At 40.3% G+C, this 19,900-nt stretch overlaps 1 protein-coding gene across 2 annotated transcripts; it reads right to left on the reverse strand.

Moving 5' to 3' along the window:
- Positions 1-396: 396 nt before the first annotated feature.
- LOC146500139 (CD209 antigen-like protein C) lies at positions 397-17,321 on the reverse strand. Of its 2 annotated transcripts, XM_085136247.1 has the most exons (5): positions 13,642-17,321; positions 12,732-12,833; positions 11,189-11,490; positions 9,990-10,099; positions 397-8,179 (listed from the first exon to the last, which is right to left on the reverse strand). In XM_085136247.1, exons 1-5 carry the CDS (start codon positions 13,709-13,711, stop codon positions 8,023-8,025), a joined length of 741 nt encoding a protein of 246 aa, XP_084992373.1. In that variant the 5' UTR covers positions 13,712-17,321; the 3' UTR covers positions 397-8,022. The 2 variants fall into 2 exon arrangements, with proteins under 2 accessions (XP_084992373.1, XP_084992374.1); XM_085136248.1 differs by lacking the exon at positions 12,732-12,833.
- Between the last annotated feature and the right edge of the window lie 2,579 nt (positions 17,322-19,900).

Here is a 19,900-nt window from a genome sequence, read left to right on the forward strand (position 1 = left end):
CCAGGCTACACTTTTAACCATTCTGTCAAACCTTTTCATCTTCAAAAAACCATGCAAATAGGCTTTGTAACACATGGAATACACTTTAAAAATCTATGTAAGCTCTACTTTACCACTCTTGGGTAAAAGTACTTTAGTACGCTATACTGCACCAGCTATCATGTCCTCATCAGGTACCCCATTTCTTACTCTTGTTCATATTATGTTTATAGTTTTACTGTTTTTTGCCTGTTTTTAATACTCGTTATTTCTTTTTAGACTCTGAAATAAGCGTGCTCACCTCTAGTCCCGCTGATTCTCTTGATCAAATCGGTAGGTTTGTTTCATTCTTGTTCTCCCTCTTAACAGCTAATTGTACAAGAAAAAATAACATTAACCGTCTTTCATTTATCAAACTTTCTTTTTTTTTTTTTTTAGACATCTCGGATCTGGATAACTATCTGTTCCCGAGGGCTCCGAGTCCTTCTTCCGACCACAGCTCCATCCCCACCGGCGCTTCTTCTCTCCTGTGACCCTCGGGGAAAAATATTCGTCTGTCCGCCCGGGAGAGGCAAGATTTGCTCTCCGCGGTCGTTCCTCGCGCTCCTGGCTCCCGGAGCACCATCCCGACCAACGCTTCTTCTCCCCCCTCAGGCAGACGAAATTCACAGCGCCTGCTTTTGTGAGCCAAACACGGTCAGTCTCTCTATTTTCTCACTTTTTTCTCATTTTATACAACTATCCTTTTGTATCTAACATAACTCACTGTTTTTGTTTTTTTTTTACTCTTAAATTGTTAGGTCTACTTAAGCGTCTCAGGAGCAACAGTACGAGCAGTAGGACCAGAAGGAAAAGGAGCACAAGGACAAAGTGCAGAGGAGACCAGCTCGTTTCTATCGCTCTTCGAGCAGTATGTCTCGTGGTTGAATTAATTCCGCTCATCATATGAAAAGCTGTTTTATCTTTGCTTTTCAAACAACTGTGCTTTTACATATTCTTGTCACTCAATAAAAATGGATAACCAGGAACATGATATTACAGACCCATTTCTTGCTTTAGAAATAGCGTTAGCTAGGTTAAATCAAGATACTGTTCATTCACAGAATACACCTCCACAAAGCGGTGAGCAACCTGATGTGATCATTAATAATAATAATGACCGTTTAGAAATGCTTAATTTAGCTCTAGCCCGATTAGCGCCTAGTGAAAGTGTCTCGCAAAATAGCTCTCAAAGTTTGGGTGTGGAGCATGGTGAGATCCAAACAGAGTCAGACGTGGCTCATTCTCAGCTGAGTCTGGCACATAACATTTCCTCACCAGACCCGTTTCTAGCGCTTAATCAGGCTTTAGCAGCCTTGGCAGAAACACGGGGTGAGGTTCAAATACCTTTAGACTTATTGAGCTAGATAAATAGGTTAAATGAAAATTGTTTCAATGACTCTCATAGCCAACAATTGCTCACCTTTTCCCCAAACAATGTGTCTGCTAACGAGCCACTCAACCACAACCCCACAAACAATGATCGCGATCATTCCTTTCAACTAGGCAGTAATCCAGACCAGAGTTGCGCCGACAATTCACCACAACCCTCTATAGTTTTTAGAAATAAATTTAATAATGTTCAAATTAGAGAAATTTTGAATTTCCTGCCTCCAAACGACATACCCGATTATGCACATTATTATCAAGGCGTAATGGGGAGTGCCCGTGAAATATCAAACAGGGTGTTCTCCCATGCATGTACAGGCGATGTTGTACAGTTACTGTTACTGTAAATACTGTTACAGTGGTTATAACCATATTCTATCCCATTACTGTCAGGGTCATTGCTCTGTCTGCATGCAATCCACGTGTAGTGGCGACATCCTGTCTTCTGTATTATGCCCAGATTGTAATCGCACCTGTAGGTCTCCGCTCTGTTTCCAGAACCATAAAAAGCTTGTAGAGAGGTGTTAAAAACTCGCCAGCAACTGTCAGCTCTATAAAAAATGTGTCAAGTGTTCGCGGCTTTATTGTTTAGCAGCAAACGGCAAACCTCACAAATGTCAAAAGAGCAAATGCCCAATCTGTCGGCAGGAAAACTCGTGTGATCAGTAGTGACGGGATTTCCGGCTCTTTTTAGAGATCCGGCTCTTTCGGCTCGGCTCACTAAAAAGAGCCAGCTCTTTTGGCTCCGAACCGGCTCTTCAGGTTGTTTTGTTGCTTTAATTATTTAATCATTAACAATAATATAAAATTATGCAGAAAAGGAATTACTAATGTAAAAAAAGTGGTTTTATTTATATATGTTTATATATGGCCCCTAGAGACAAATCACGTACAAACTCTAAAGCATATACAAACTCCAAAACACATTTCTAGCGTTAACTGAACTTCCAAACACAGCTACCCAGATCACTTAAATTACACAATTGAAAACGTGTGTATTGTTTGTGTATTTATAGACAAGCACTCATATTTATTCAAATAATTTAAAAAAAAAGTTAATTTACCTGTTACTACCACACACCAAATCCGGTTGTTGATACTTCCTGGCTTGTGTAGCCACTAGGTAACAAAAGCTCAACACTGCGCCCTAGAAACCTGGAGCACTTCTGTTGTCTTTTGTACGTGTTTTGGAGTTTGTACGTGTTTTGGAGTTTGTACGTGCTTTGTCTCTAAGGTCCACCATAAATATACTTTATTTATTCACTCCACATAAAATGTAATAAATAAATCATATAATACAAAAAACAACTATTTACATTTTAAACTTTTAACTATTTAAATTTTCAGCTTTTTCCTTTTAAACAAATTTAACGTGAAACAACACAAAACACTGCAAACCACAACACAATTATATATAAATTAAAATATTAAAACAAAAAGAAGATGCACATTCTCTGTCATATGGGCCTGCATGATTTCTGAATCCTTTATCATCTGCAACTGAAAATAGCAGATGATTACTTTACCTTTCTAATGTGACGTTGTTGTCCCTCGCTCTCTTTCTCTCTGGCTCTGTTCCTGTGCTACTGCAAGTGTAACTAAGGCCCCTCCCCCCTCTGCCCAGCGCAAAGTACAGGCCGCGCATGCGGAGTTTAGTGGAAAAAAGGGCGTGAGAGAGGGTGAGAGAAAAAGAAAACAATAACTCACGGCTCCCAATAAGGAGCCGGCTCGCGTCGTTCACTTCAAAGAGCCGGCTCTAAGAGCCATTTCGTTCGCGAACGACCCATCACTAGTGATCAGCAAACACATGAGTGCTACATGCAGGTTTTAGAATGCGAGACAAAACATAACGACAAGTTGATTTTCTATGATTTTGAAACGTTTGTAAATGATCATGGTGAACACAGTCCTTTTCTGGTGTGTACAAAAACATCAGATGGTAACTGTTGGAGTTCGCAGGGCGAGGATTGTGCTGAAAAGTTTCTCGCACATTTCAGACGACCTCTGTTTAAGGGCTCTATCTTTATCGCTCATAATGCTAAGGGCTTTGATTTTTACATTATTCTCCGCGTTATGGTTAAGCAAGGTTTAAAACCAAACTTAATCATGCAAGGCTCGAAAGTGATCAGCTTTACAGACCCAGATTTTAACCAGCGCTACACCGACTCCTTGTGCTTCCTGTCTATGACGCTGTGAGCTATACCGAAAGCAATGGGTTTTTCAGACACCATTAAGGGCTTTTCCCCCCATTCTTTCAGCTGCAGACAAAACATCACTTATGTAGGCCCTTATCGTCCGCCCTCTGCCTATAGTCTCGAGCGTATGACAACACAGGGCAGGAAAGAATTTTACAAATGGTATGATTCGGTCAGCTCCGGCACCTTCAATTTCATGAAAGAGGCCCTTTTATATTGTGAAAACGATGTTGAAATTCTAGCTCGGGGTTGCACATTGTTCAGAAACTGATTTATTGAAGAGACAGGAGTAGATCCTTTCAGCCGCAACACCCTTGCTAGCACGTGCCTAAAAACTTATTTCACAAACTTCATTCCAGCCAATTCTTTAGCAATACCGTGCCCGCTAAATTACCGTAATCAGGTCAAATAATTTTCCTCATCCTCAATTCAATTGCTTGAATATCTCTCTTACAAACAAGGTGTTTTTATCAGACACGCACTCAATCAAGGGGAAAAACAGCTCGGTAGTTATTATGTAGATGACTATGCCGAGATTAGCAGTAAAAAATACGTGTGGGAATTTTTGCGCTGCTACTTGGTTGTGTTACGTGTTTTTCAAATCAGGCCGATGTTAACCCTCTGTTAGGTGCTTCTTTTTCAGACATTAACATGGCCACTCAAGACAGGCTCGCTAGATTGAGAGCAGAGCATAATGTGTGTCTTGTTATAATCTGGGATATTTATTGATAGATTTAACCCCCACCTGTCGAGAGCAACTCAGACTACCCTCAGAACAGTTGTGTGTTTTCTTACCCCGGAAAAAATAAGAGAAACAATGTCTGTAAGATTGAGAGGAAACATTGCTTTGCTGAAAACACTAACCACAAGTTTCCCTAAAATTCGTAAGGTTATTTTAGAAAAATGTTCACTCGATTTGTATGAATCTTTTAAAAGGAAATATTCCAATCACACAATGCCAGCATAAGAAGTTGAAACAACATAGAGAGAAAATCAGACAGATGGCAAACAGACGTGAGGGAGTCAGGAAGAAAAGAAGCTAATGACTCAAAAAGGTGGTTTCCTCTTACCACTGCTCACAACAGTGTTACCTATCGTAGCTGATTTAGCTATAGGTGCCATTGGCAAATAAAAATGCAGAAAATGTATCTGATCTCCCCCGAGCAGATCAAACATTTACAGGAAACGCATGCAAATGCTTCTCGACCAAGCATCAGAGACAAAGACGAGGATGACCTGGACAGTCAAATGAGACGTGTATTGGAGACTCAGGGTCTAACCCCCGATGAGAAAATAAAAAAGTATAACATGCTTTTACAAAAGTACCTTGTACTTGAGAGACAGAAATTAGATGAAAGCAAACAAATAACACTAAGCCTCCCCGCGAAGCGTCAAGGGGGGCATAATGAGAGATCAGATGACTACCAGCAGGAAGAAAGTGAGGAGGGGGAGCAGATGGGAAGTGTGAATAAGGTTTTACATGATGTTTTAACCAACATAAATCCACGCTCAAAGAGAAACACTGAATATGTAATGCATAGAATATTAAATGGTAAATGGTCTGTATTTATATAGCGCTTTTTCTAGTCCCTAAGGACCCCAAAGCGCTTTACATATCCAGTCATTCACACACTGGTGATGGTACCAGGTGTGAAAAACCACGATCGCCTGTCATAAAAAGGTCACAGTGGATGGACTGAGGACGGCGAATTGATGCATAGACAAAACCCTATACCTGGAAGTCATACGCTCGACTTGATGAAATTTTTAGCAAGCTCTCGGAGTTCACTTGCACGAACTTTGGCGGATCTAAAAATACCCCTATCCACTATTGGAAACTTATCGGCCAGAAGGGAAATAGCAGCATTAAAAGGTTCAAGAGAAACAGGAGAATACCACAGATCATCCGAAGAAGATGTTATTGTTAAGAAAAAAAAGAAGAAAATTGCCTTATGACCCACATGGTTAAATTTCTGATGTAATCAAAAACCAAAAATAAAACGTTATTGTTATGTTTTTTTTAATTTAATTGTCTCTCATGTTTTTATTTTACAAAAAAGCACAATACACCACTTTTCCCCCCCAGAAACGTTTTTAGTTTTATTGAAATTATTTTTTAGCACAAATGACAATCATTAAAAGCTTTCAGAGAACACGAAGTTTGATTAAAATTGCTAGCCTTACATATTAATACACATCTGATAAATCGTTTTACAAAACACGAGACCATGTTATCATTTTTGTTTTGATTAGAGTTATATAAAGCAAGTACATCATGTCTTTCCACATGATTTCTAGGCTAGAAAAAATATACAATGCTGTCCGCATACTATAGACAGTGTGGCTTGTAGCTGTCTTGTATGTCTCGCCATACTGAACGTTACAAAAGCACAAGTTTAACTAAGCACTTTTACTCTGGTTTAACACATTTTCACGCACCTCCGCGCGCGCGCGCGCACGCACGCACACACACACACACACACACACACACACACACTGACCCACCACCAGATGGCGTTTTTAAGCATAAAAAGTTAAAACTTTTTAATGGCTTAAAAAATAAAGAATGCTATTTGATATAAAAACTTTTAAATAATCAATTAGTTCTTTTTTTGGGGGGAAAGCAATGAGCTATGAACTAGCATATTTTGGATGAACATCATAATTTTATGAATATCATACTTTTATGAATATAATACTTTTATGGCTACCTTATGTTTTATTACTTCCTTTATTACTTCCTAGGGTCACAAATCATTTATTGGGGCCACAAATCACTCAGTTTGACATAATGGGTATACTATTCCTCCTCTTCCATTTTGGAAAAACCTGGATGGTTTTGCTTACTGTTATATTCTCTACACAGCACTTAGTGTAGAAAACAGCAGACTGAGTGAACGTCTCCAGCATTGGGGATTTGCAAATAGTGCCAGGATTCAGTTAAAATCTAGTCTAAATAATAGTCTTATGATAGTTTTCTAAAAATTAAGACACCTTTTTGTTTATTTTCTTCATTTAATGGGGGCCTCATGATTACTTAACAAATATATTGACATCTTGCTCTCTTCTACCACTAACCTGAAACCTTTTTAAATCCAGCCTAAAAACATCTGCTGCCTTTTCTGCTAAATGTGCACATTTACACATTTAGCAGATATATAGCACATATTGATATGTCACACAAGGTGACATATCAATATTGCACTTCACATGGCCACAAGAGGCCCTTCTAGGCTGGCATGTATTTTCTTTTAAAACACTGAGGCTGCAGTCTATCTTAGATTAATATATTGTTTTTTTTCCTTGCTCAGTAGTGTGTTTGTGTGTGGCTTTTTGTGTTTGTGTGTGTACAAACACATTTTTTTGTAATAGAGGACTACTATGTTGTTCCTCATTCACCAACCATAGACCAGAAAACTATCGGTCATGCTTTAAAAGCTGTTTTAAAAGTTAAAATTAAAATCAAGCTTAAATTATGTGAAAGACCTTCCTGTGAAGTCATTTTATTTGCAGATGTGACTGATAGGTATGTAGGTGTCAAAGCTCACACCCAGTAGAGCCCTCTAGCGGCATCGAGCCAGGATTTTACAATAAGTAATTTATCAAAAAATTTGTGTGTGCATGTGAGGTGTTGATGTATTTCCATTCATCTGTTACTCAAAGCAATGGAAACTTGTTCGATTATATCTAATGTTTGCACATTATCACACAATTTTAATTTAATTTAATGTAAATACAGTTAATCAATCTGGATAACAACACAGTATGTGTTTATATAGGTATTGATAGAATATTAACTTGTATATTATTTGATAGAGTTTCATTCACAATGCCATATTTTATTTATATGGCATGGTATTTTTTAAATGGCACTTTCCAAACGAAACATGATAAAGTCATAATACTACTGAATGAGACCATAAAGTCATTAGAAAAATATTTACTGAGGTTTTAAATCAAGCGAGAAGTAGAGTTCTAGACAGCTACAAGGTTGCCCTCTGCTGGTCAGTAGAAAAAAAAGACAGGTATATGACATTTCCACCCTGGCTTCATTTTTAACTTGCATGGTGCAACTATCTTTTATATACAGTCTATCTGTTTTTATGTTTGGAATTTAACCTTTTTTTTCTTTTCTTTTTTAACTAACTCTTAAATAGTCATAGCTTTTCATGAACTATGGCTTTTCTACTTGGAGTAAAGATTTTATTTCTTGAAATTACAGTGACTCTCTACCTCTACCTCTGGAGTTACCGAACAGCTCTTCTTCCATTTAAATCTACATAAATACAGACAGTGTCTAGTAACCACGGCATAACTGGTTTCAGGTACTCTGAACCGTTCAAATAAACCTTTTTAATATTCTTGATGAGATGGAACTGGCACTATGACTTTCAAAAGCATGTAAACATATAGCTCAGTGCTAAGCCAGTTTCTCACAGATCCACCTCAGAGTAGCATTACATGAGCGGTCGTTCCAGTTTTCTTCTGTATCCTTGCCAGTTCTAATATGGGCACAGTCTTCTTCACCCCACTTTGGATCACCACCACCGTTATCAGGCTGCTTAGCCTCCCAGTACCTAACAGGTTTCAGAACAAGACAATGGTGACACTGTTAATCTCTAATATTAGAAGTCTTTCCATGATTCCCATTTTTGTACACATTTACATTTTTTCTGTACTGAGCCTAAAAATGATAACTCTAGTAACACTGATATTTGTACTGCGCAAAATAAATCTCTGGATCGCTTGTGGTGTTTTTTTTTTTCTGCGTTATGGGTTTAGCAAATCTAAATTATTTAGTCTTAATGAACAGAGACATCCCAAGTCATTATATAACCTCAAAGTTCTATGTATGGTGTATGATACAATAAAGGCTTTAAGTGGCATAAGTGGTGGTATGCCCACGCGTAGTATTGTGGTTTAATTTGGTTAACGTCATTTTTGTTCTAGTTCAGAGGAGTCGAACTCCAGGAGTTGAGGGCCTGCGGGACACCCCTGCAGGTTTTAGATGTGTCCTTAATCCAACACAGCTGACTCAAATGGCTAAATTACCTCCTCAACATGTCTTGAGGTTCTCCAGAGGCCTGGTAATGAATGAATCATTTGATCCAGGTGTGTTGACTCAGGGCAATATCTAAAACCTGCAGGACACCGGCTCACGACGCCTGGAGTTCGACAAGTGTATACTTTTAAAGTTATTATTACATTTTCTTTTGTCGGTGATTCTAAGGTTTAGTCTAGAACAGTTAAGAGGCTCCTCAGCTATTTCTGCAGAGTGGCAAAAACACTGGCCTGTTAACGATGTGTGATTGCTGGTATGTGTCAAAATACTGCCAAGAATTCCAGGATCAAATATAAATATTTTGGAATTCCTGTCAATCGCTTGTCTGTTGTGGTTCATCTGCGTATGCCATGGTACGTTTTTTCATTGGTATGTTTTAACTCAGAGGCAGTTCTTGGCCTGCTTGAATGCCGCACCATTAAATTATATCATGTCTCTCTCATAAAAGGATAGAAGATCATGGTATTTGCCTTTATCATGTAAATTACTGCCACCTTGTGGCAACAGTTGAGTATTGTCTGTGGAAACAAACTGAGCAATAAGAATCCATCTATACTTTCTGTTGTCATGTGCATTTCAACGTCCCATTATCAAAGGCTGGACCTAGATCACTTTAGAGCCCAGCAGAATTTTGTGGTTATTTGCAAACGCACACCATGGATAAATCCATGCTCTTTGATGCGAGACTGATGGAAGACCAGAGTAGAAGCCAAGCAGAACTGTGATGTTTATGATCTGTAGGTGATTATACACATGCACAGATCAGTGTAGCAAATAAAAAGTAAATGAGCAAACTGTAAAAGCAGCAAACTCAGAACCGCATCTCTGGCAAACAGCTGATGCACAGAGGTAGTTTCAAAGTGTAAAGTTAATACTTAGAATACATGCGCGATAAAATGTGGGTGGGACTTAATAATCAAATGTGATTCTTGACAGATTATTTCTCTAAAACCATAAACACTTGTATGTGTGACAAATAAATACAGAACATTCTTTGCATGCTGAGCAGCCAGCATTGCTTGTCATATCTTATGATCTGCACAACAAGTAATGCAAACTACCTAATCTTTTTCTTTTGTTCAAAATGGGATACTCTTCAAATGCAAACGTGATAAAAAAGTGAAAAGAAACAGTGATCTGTGGTGATTTGCATACTTTGTAAACATTTTTAAAGAAAAACAAACAACAAAAACAAACATTTTTTTTAACATCAGTAAATTTCTACACAAATTATTTTTAATTTGATTTCTTTCTCATTTAATACATAGTAAAAATTATATTTAAGAAAGGGGAAAAAAGGAATAAAATAAAGAAGGGCCTGTAACCTTAGAGTGAGAGAAGATCCATCAACCCATTTCCAGGTTCCCTCATTGCTCCCATCCATCAAACCAATCCAGCTCCATGTTTCTGACTTTGTTAACTTGGAGAGAAAAGTCTGTTTTTAATGATAAAAAAAAAGATACAAATGATATTTTAAAAATTGAATCACTATTATAAAATCATTAAACAGAAAATGAAGCTATTATACATTAAATTATATTAGGGGTATTGTACCCCATTTTGACCTCGAGACTTAGACCACCATAGACCCCCGCCTTCAGTCTTATGTACAGGGCTTGTTCATGTGCTACCATGATTAGAGCGTCCGTGCTGTCTTTCTGTCCAACTTTGTCCAGCCACTGGTAGGATTTTTTGATATCAGCCACTTCTTCTATCTGCCCGTAGTACATACTGTCCTTCCATGATGTTCTTGCTCATCTTTTTTTCTCTGGTTTCTAATGCCCTAGGTATTCGCCAAGCACAAATTAACTGTGGCCATCTTCCTGATATTCCCATTTTTGTTGTTTTATTCTGGATGAAGGTTCTGACAATCACTGGTCCTTATCCTCCTTCCTTCAGCTTCACATAAAATGTCAGGGTGCAGGACGTGGGGTGAAACCCTCCATACATGGTAAAGAGCTTTCTTGTCTTGATGTCAGGGATTCTATCTTCTCCTTTGGCGAGCTGGTTATCCCAGTAGGGTATATGATGACTGGCAGGTTGTACGTGGTGATTCAGCAGATCTTGTTCTTGCCATTCAATTGACACCTTAGGACTTGACATGACTGGTATTTGGTTGTGGCTTTTCTAGCGGCCTCTTCATGGTTGCCATTTGTATAATTCTAAGGTACTTCTAGCTGTCCTCAGTGTCTGCGATGTAGCCTTCTGGCAGTGCAGTCTCCTCAGTTCTGACTAACTTCCTTCTCTTTCTCCAAAATCCTACTATTTGGCATCAACTCACCCCACCATGATGGAAGAAGATACATGCTGAGAATGACTTTTTCTTTCCAGTTAAAAACAAACAAACAAACAAACAAACCCACACACATGGCTTTCCATTCAGCTAAAACAACTTTAAGAATGTCATTCTTAAAGATCATTGGATGCAATTCGATCTGTAGTTACTTCGTTTATTTACTTACACATTATTATGATTATGGTCATATCATTAACTAAGCAGTCTGGTCAACTGTTAGGGAAGTACCTGCTCCTTGTTGCAGTCAATGACAACTAGATCTGCTCCTTTGTCTTTGCAGTCCTGTCTGGCTCTTGTCCATGAACCAGAGTCATTGGAGAGGAAATAACAAGAACTACTAAATATCCTCCATCCTGCTGGACAAGTTTTCTCTCTCAGTCTGGTTAAAATTAGTTCTTTCTTTAGCTCAGTGATGCTTGAATTCAGCAGGTCTCTCTCTCTGGTCATGAATGACATCGCATTAATAGAGGCCTGGAGATGCTCAGTCAGGTTGTTTTTGAGAAAAGAGAAATGTGCAGCTTCACTGTGATCTGGAAATAAAAACATTTTAAAAATGACATATTTATGTTTATTATGTTAAGGACAAAACTAACAACTGAGTTGGTCAATACTGACAGGCTTTGTTACAATATATGTTACCTATGGCATTATTATTGTGCCTCTGTTCTATGAGTGCAGGTTAAAAAAAAAAAAAAAAATTTGCAAGTGCAAATGTTGCATTTTGAGGAGAAAATTATTTTGGGTGAAAAAACGTTTAATTGGAGCAAACAAATTTCATTGCTGCGTGCAAGAAATGTATTTCAGTGTTTGCTATTATGCATATACACACACAATAACAGCCCCTCTTGCTCAGTTGTTGGCTGTTCTCAGTGTGACGTTCGTGCTCACAACATCTCTGCTTGGTGCACCCTCAACTCTCTGTACACCATTCTAGGTGTACCAACCAACCAATCACAGACTTGGAAGCGAAAATTCTGATTGGCTGTTACGGTCTCCAATCAGCTTGCTAGCTACTGCATTCCGGAAACATGGTCCAGAATGTTGCCAAATGCATTTTCGGTTAGTATGTTTAATTATTTCATTTTAAAATATATAATTTTTTAAGACCACTGTTGGTTTTAATCTAGTTTAAGCTACACTTTTCTTCGCTCAAAAATAATTTACTCCACAAAATGCAACATTTGCGCTTGCAAAGTTTTTTTTTTTACGTGCAGTTAGAATAGAGGCACAAAAATAACACCATAGTTGCCACCTAAGAAAGATGGTGTCTGTTGGAATAACGGGGTGCCTGCAGCTTGGTCCTTTCAGCGACTGAAATTATTTGATGTGTACATGTGTTCATGTGTACATTACATGTACACTGTTTAGAAATACATTTGGCCAAACAATGTTTAATGCAGTCTCACTTTGGAGTCACTGGAATCCATTGTCTTCCGTATCTGTAAATAAAAACAGCTATTCTAATAGTGCCTATAATTTGTTATTTCTCTCATACAATGACAATGAAGCTAGTGGAGAAGAATAATAAATATCTGTTGTTATTTTTATTTGTTTTGTATTCAGGAACAGCCATATTTTCTTATTATTTTCTAATTATATACAGTGATGTAATGAAGTTATAAATAATTCGATGATAAATTAACACATGACTGTGTTCTCATAGATGAGCGAACTAAACGAGCACTGAAGGCTTGGCATAAACTGCCCGTATGAATACGGAATACAGAATATAAAAATGAACTGAATAAAGCTAAATGTGAACAAAACTCACAGTGAAGACCAAGGCCAATGAGCCCAACCAACAGGGAAACACTCAGCAGCCCCAAAGTAAGAATAACAGCTTTGTGAAACTTCCCGTCAGAGCTCTTTGGACCTGATAAGAAAAAAAAAGTCAGAGACGTCTTTCACATAATGCAACATATGCAACATATACTCAGTTACTGCGGTACAGTAAGTCTGGACTGGTTGTCCGTCTTAAGGCTCTGAGTTAGAATTACTAGAAACTAATTAAAGGAGACATGCCTAACTGCCTACATCTAGATAATGATACCACTCTCTCTGATAACATACTCTGATTAAGCAACTCTGTCAGTCAAGTACAGTCAGTCACTCCCCTTGTTTCCCTAAAGTTGCAGGCCAAGAAATAAACGCCCTAAGCGACGGTCAGCTTGTGGGCTAGAGCAACCTCTTATAAGCAATAAAAGCTATAATAGCCATACACATATTTTAACCTTTACCGTTTAACAACACAATTCAGACTTTAAATGCAGGTAAGATATTCATTTTAATCACGAAAGCCAATTTCTATAAATCACTTTATAAATCACCAAGACTAATCATAATAGATGAAATGGGATAACTGCCACTAAATACCGCTATGGTCTCATAGTTCCTCCAAAGTCCATAATTCAACATCGCAAAAAAATTAGCAGCAAAGAAAAGACTTGTGGCTCCAATTTTTAGATCACAGTTGTTTGGCTATAATTAACCGTCTGGAACACTCTGAAATATTATATTGCTGACACCGCTCCAGAGACTCCAGTTTCACAACGCTTACAACTTGTTTTTAACTATGGTTACCCCGCTGAGTTCCTATTCATCACATTACTTCAAGTCCTAGATGGATGAGGTTTGGGGGATTTCAGTCCTTTGACAATCTCCATCAAACTGGAAATTCTTACCTGTTTGAATTGTTGAAGAGCTTCTGTTGACTGACTTGCCATGTTGAACATTGACATAGATTTCTTCCATCTCTCCTGAGATAGTCAGGTTTCTTTTAGAGAGTCGGCTCTGCAGTACACGTTACTTGAAGCATAAATGAGGAAGTTTTTAGCTTAGTTCCTTCTTGTCTTTTACAGAAGTTTTATCGGAAGTCATACTGTATGTGTTGAAACCAGAAGTGTCACTTCTAATAGCATTTCTATAACGCAGTTTAAGTTTGAAGGTTGAAGTCTCCTGGAATAGTCTGAATGACTAATGTTACATGAAAAGACAGATATACAACAAAATTCAAAACTCAGCAGAAGGTCTAGATCTTGTCCCTTGAAGTTGCTCATTACCCACTGTGTGGATCATAAAAGTATAATGAAAGTGAGCAGGCAATCTGCATATACATTAATCTCACAAAGATGCACTGAAATCACCAATCAATCACATTCCACGCGGCCTTGTGTCCAATGAACTTCAATTCAATTCAATTCAAACTTTATTTTTATAGAACATTTAAAAGCAACAGAGTTGACCTAAGTGCTTCACAATCAGTTAGGAACAAGAGAAGAAAATAGAGAAACACATAAAGATAAATGAGAGGACAATGTATTAACGTTAAAAGCAGGTCTGAGGTTATTAACTTGAGTTAAAAGCCAACATTGTGGGGGGGCGGGGACAATTCAGGTAGAGTGGTCGCCCCTTGATCGGAAGGTTGGGGACTCGAATCCACCGAATCCAGGCTACACTGAGGTACCCTTGAGCAAGGTACAGTCTCTACACACTGCTCCCCAGGCGCTGGATTGGTAGCTTCCCACTGCTTCACTGAGTGAAGGGATTAAATGCAGAGGACTACAAAATGTCCAACGTGTGGGACTATAAGAGGTTTAAAATGGAAAAAAGGGGAGTTTTAAGACTTAATTTAAAAGACTGAATAGGATTCAATCGAGACCTCGGTTATATTAAGAGCTCTCAGTGCTCTTTTGGGGTTATAAATGTTGAGGAGTTTGCTTAAATAGCTGGGTGCCATATTATTTAAAACTTTAAAAGTTAAGTAAAAAAAATTAATATGGTATTTGACAGGGAGCCAGTGTAAATTTGCTGAAACTGGAGTGATACATTCATACATTCTAACACCTGTTAAATGATGAGCAGCAGCATTTTGGACTAACTGCGAGACATGAGTGTTGAAGACCAAAATAGAGAGAATTGCAGTAGTCCAGTCTAGAGGTGATGAAGGCATGAATAAGTGTTTCTAGGTCTTTTGGAGGGAGATAAAGCTTCACATAACAGATAAAAACTGGTTTGAACTGTGGACACTTGCCTCTCTAATTAATAAAAGCTATCTAAAAACACTCCCAAGATTTCTTACAGTGTGAGAATGATGACTGACAGGGGATTTCTAAAAATCACCCCGCAGTTCTTCAGCTAAGACACCTGAGTTAGAAAACACAAACACTGCAGTTGTCTTTACTCTCGAGGGCAGTCATGGACGCAAGACCTGCGTCTCATCACTGTCTGCGTGCTTTATTTATACAAGCTTGTGTGTGTGTGTGTGTGTGTGTGTGTGTACAAAGATAACAGAGTTATTCTAAGAACTCTGAGCTGAGGTTCCCCTTTTTCTAAATCTGTATGTTATTACAGAAAGAACAAGCTGTTAGTTGTTTATCACACAAAAGTACATGTCAAAAGTCACGTAGAAATTTGCTTAGTGATAAATAAAAGAGCACATTTCATGAAGCTGATCTCACTATAAACAATTTTCCTTTGACAATGACAAGCAAGTGAACTGAGGGTAACAGTTAACTTATCCAAAGTCGAATGACTTCCAAAAACAATAACTTCAGTCTTATTTACATTCAGGATGAGAAAATTTTGTGCTAACCGGTCTTTAACATTACAGTGGAACAGAAACACCCAGTTTCAAGGGGAAGTAAATTTGGATGTCATCAGCATAACAGTGAAAGGGGATGTTGTATTTCCTAAAAAGAAATCCCAAAGACAGCATGTATAAGGAGAACAGAGTTGGACCCAAAACAGACCCCTGGGGCACACCACAACAAATTGGGGCAAAGGAAGTGGAGTATTGTCCAATAGTAACAGAAAAGGACCTCTCTGATAGATAGATATTTAAACAATGATAAAACTGTGCCTTTAAGACCAACAATGAACAGCCTGAGTTGTTCTGTTGTTTAAACATGGCAAATAATAAAAGCTTCTTGAAAATAGTAAACACACTGGACAAAAAGATGTGCTATCCCCTTGTCCTGCAAATTTTCCAAAGTGGAAAAACCTGGACGTTATGCAAAACATCACAGGAAAAATGTAAGCTATCAGTTTCAGTCATGTCCATCATACAGGTACAGTGAATACTTTTATATTTTGCTTCTATGAAGGTCAGGTAATTAAACATCTTAACTGTCTGCAAAGATGTTTTAACACAATGGAACACAATGTGAAGATCAAAAGCAGTTAGTTCCCTGTTGATTTAATTTTAAGTTTTGGTAACTTTTTGTTAGGATGCCTGGGTCGTTGACCCAGGGGTTTTGAGTTTATTATATTATTTATAATTTCTAGTCTTTGGGTTTTCGTTAGAGTCATGTCTTATGGTTTGTCTCTGTATAATCCTTGGTTGCTGTCTCCCCTGTCTGCTATATCCCCGTGTCCAGTCAGTGTCTGTGTCTGCCCTGGTCCCACATCTCTGTTCCCTCTGTTGTAGTGCCTGCATGTGAGTCTGTGTCTTTTGTTCAGTCTGTGTTATGTGTTTCCTGTTTTACTTTGAAGGTCTCTGTCTTATCTCAGTGTGTTCAGTTTATGCTTCCTTGTCTCGTCAGTTCTGATTTGCCCCAGCTGTGTTTCCCTCCTGTTGTCCATTCCCTGATTGCTCCCTCTATGTATTTAAGCCCTGTGTTTCAGTTTGTCATTGTCGCGATCTACCGTTTATCTAGCTGTGTGTTTTTTCAGTCCTCCGGTGTAAGTTTATTTTTTGGATACTCAGTTTTGTTACTTTTTTTGAGTTTAACATTAAAGCGGTTTTGAGTTACTTTCTGTCTCCGGAGTCTGCACTTTGGGTCCTTCTCCTGCCTGCACACAGCCGTTCCATAACAGAAGATCGCGACCAGAACATGGATCCCGCAGACTCTTTTTCCTCGGAGTTCAACGGCGAGATGATGCGGATGGTGAGTCTGCTCGACCGCATTGCCCAGTCACAGGATTTACGGACTATGGCAGTCGGGCTAAGTGCAGTAGATGCCATCATTCGTCATAACCCTCAGCTCTCTCAGTTTGCTAAGGACACTAAGTTGGATGGCACCATTACTGCCTGGAGAGAGCAAGTCAAGGCTGGTGAGCTTGCTCTCTCACTCACTACATCTTCCCCACCGCTGCCCCAGGACAACACACACTCTCCACCTGTCTCAACACTGCCACGGACTTCCTCTCCCTCCCCACACCAGCCGGGTCCTCGTTCGCCTGCCTTTTTCCTGGCGGCTATGTGGTCGGAGGATGAGGAGGAGGTCTCCTTTTCTCCACCGGTTCCTGTTTCCTCATCCCGAAGGAAACGGCGTTCAGGCCGCCGCCACTCCAGGACTGTTGAGCAAACTCCTCTCGGGGGAGACGGTGACTGTTTATTGCATGCTCCATTTGAGCATTCTGACTCTGGAGATTATGACATCACACTGACTTGATCTGTTGTGCAACCTGGTCCTGCTGGAGGGTCCGAGGGGCCCGTCGGGCATTCATCTGTTGGTCCCGCTGGGGGTTCTGGAGAACCGCTCCAGCCGTCTTCAGTCTCCACTGGAGGGGCTGAGTGGCCCCTCCAGTGGAGGGGCCGCTGAAGGGTCCGAGGGACCGCTTCAGCCGCCTGTTCCCGCTGGAGGGTCCGAGGGACCGCTTCAGCCGCCTGTTCCCGCTGGAGGGTCCGAGGGACCGCTTCAGCCGCCTGTTCCCGCTGGAGGGTCCGAGGGACCGCTTCAGCCGCCTGTTCCCGCTGGAGGGTCCGAGGGGCCCGTCCGGCCTCCTGTTCCCGCTGGAGGGTCCGAGGGGCCCGTCCGGCCTCCTGTTCCCGCTGGAGGGTCCGAGGGGCCCGTCCAGCGACCTGCGTCGCCTGCAGCGCCACCACCTGCGGCTCCCACGCCGTTCCCTGCAGCGCCGCCCTCGTCAGGTCCAGCCTCCGAGTCTTCGCCCTCGCCTGGTCCGGCCTCCGAGTCTTCGCCCTCGCCTGGTCCGGCCTCCGAGTCTTCGCCCTCGCCTGGTCCGGCCTCCGAGTCTTCGCCCTCGCCTGGTCCGGCCTCGCCCCATCTATCTTCGTCTGCACCTGAGGTCCCCATGCCGTCTGGTCCTGTCCGGCCTGCTCGTCCTGTCCGGCCTGCTTGTCCTGTTCGGCCACTTTCCGGGCCGATGGCTGGACATCATTGCCGTCACGGACGGCCCCCTGACCTGCTCGGTCGCCGCCGGTGCCTCCCGCCCGGCCGGCCTCCTGACCTGCTCGGTCGCCGCCGGTGCCTCCCGGGTTTGGACTGTTGTGCTGTCAGCCTCCGGGCCGGCCTCCTGAACCTTTTCGGGACTGGTACCTGGGCCTCTGCGCCTTTCATGGGCTTTTTGTCTGTTTTCTTTTGGACTGTTGCTGGGCCGCGTTGCTGTTGTTTTGTTCTGTTTTGGGCTTTTGCTCCCTGTATTTTTTGTCTCTGGCTCCGTGTATTTGTTTCATTTCGGTCCCTCCATCCTGTTCCCCTGCCGCCCACCCTGGTTGGGTTGTTTTTTGTTTTGGTGTTTCGGGTTGGGCTGTCTGGGAGCCAGCCCTTTAGGGGGGGATACTGTTAGGATGCCTGGGTCGTTGACCCAGGGTTTTTGAGTTTATTATATTATTTATAATTTCTAGTCTTTGGGTTTTCGTTAGAGTCATGTCTTATGGTTTGTCTCTGTGTAATCCTTGGTTGCTGTCTCCCCTGTCTGCTATATCCCCGTGTCCAGTCAGTGTCTGTGTCTGCCCTGGTCCCACATCTCTGTTCCCTCTGTTGTAGTGCCTGCATGTGAGTCTGTGTCTTTTGTTCAGTCTGTGTTATGTGTTTCCTGTTTTACTTTGAAGGTCTCTGTCTTATCTCAGTGTGTTCAGTTTACGCTTCCTTGTCTCGTCAGTTCTGATTTGCCCCAGCTGTGTTTCCCTCCTGTTGTCCATTCCCTGATTGCTCCCTCTATGTATTTAAGCCCTGTGTTTCAGTTTGTCATTGTCGCGATCTACCGTTTATATAGCTGTGTTTTTTCAGTCCTCCGGTGTAAGTTTATTTTGATATTTCTAGTTATGTTATATTTGAGTTTAACATTAAAGCGGTTTTGAGTTTAAGTTTTGCCTCCGAGTGTCTGCACCTTGGGTTCTATTCCTGTCTGCACACAGCCGTTCCCTAACACTTTTAGGTGAAGGAATAGGACCAGTTTGATGTTAATGTAACAGCAGTGTGCAACTTACATGACAGTACAACAATTTCTTTTCACTATTATTATTATTTGTAACATTTTGGTTTTAATTACTTTATTGTATCATATACATGCAAATGCAATGCCATTAAAATACAATTGCTGTGATTAAACATTTGTACAGTGTTAATAAGACGTTCTACATTCATTGCAAAAGCAAATTATTTTCTTGACCAAAGAGCTACAAATAAAATCAGTAAAGCTTAATATTTTTCTCAAGGTCTTGGATTATATTTATTCAAGAAGGAAAAGGCTAATCACAATTGAATGCCATTTTACTAACTGCATTTGTCCTTTAAATCATCAGAATTTGATGAAAAGGATTCCTTGGCAAGTGTTACACATAAGAGTGTAACCGTTCTGCTATGATGTTTTTGTACCAGTCAGTGAAACATGACAGACTGCTGAATTAGTGGAGTTTGTGTGGATACTACTACCAGCACATACTGGGTACTGTGTAATATGGATGTATGTCACTTATCTTCACATGAATGTATCTTTGAGATATTCTCATTGTGTATTCCTTTTGTTGTCTTAGATATTGTTCTTTATTTCTTATTATTGAGCTGAAGAAGTGGCAATTTTGTCTTTTCGACATTCTCAGGGCAGGCAGGCAGCATGGACACCTAAGTTTGTGAATGCGATAACTTGAGAACAAGGCGACGTAGGATTTTAAAATTGATACCATAGTTGTGTCTACCAAGAGGCTGAGCGGTAGCACTGGTGGTCACCATTATTTTTACAAAAAGCCAACAAGATACT

Source organism: Neolamprologus multifasciatus, chromosome 16 (genome assembly GCF_963576455.1).
Source record: "Neolamprologus multifasciatus chromosome 16, fNeoMul1.2, whole genome shotgun sequence".
NCBI lineage: Eukaryota > Metazoa > Chordata > Actinopteri > Cichliformes > Cichlidae > Neolamprologus > Neolamprologus multifasciatus.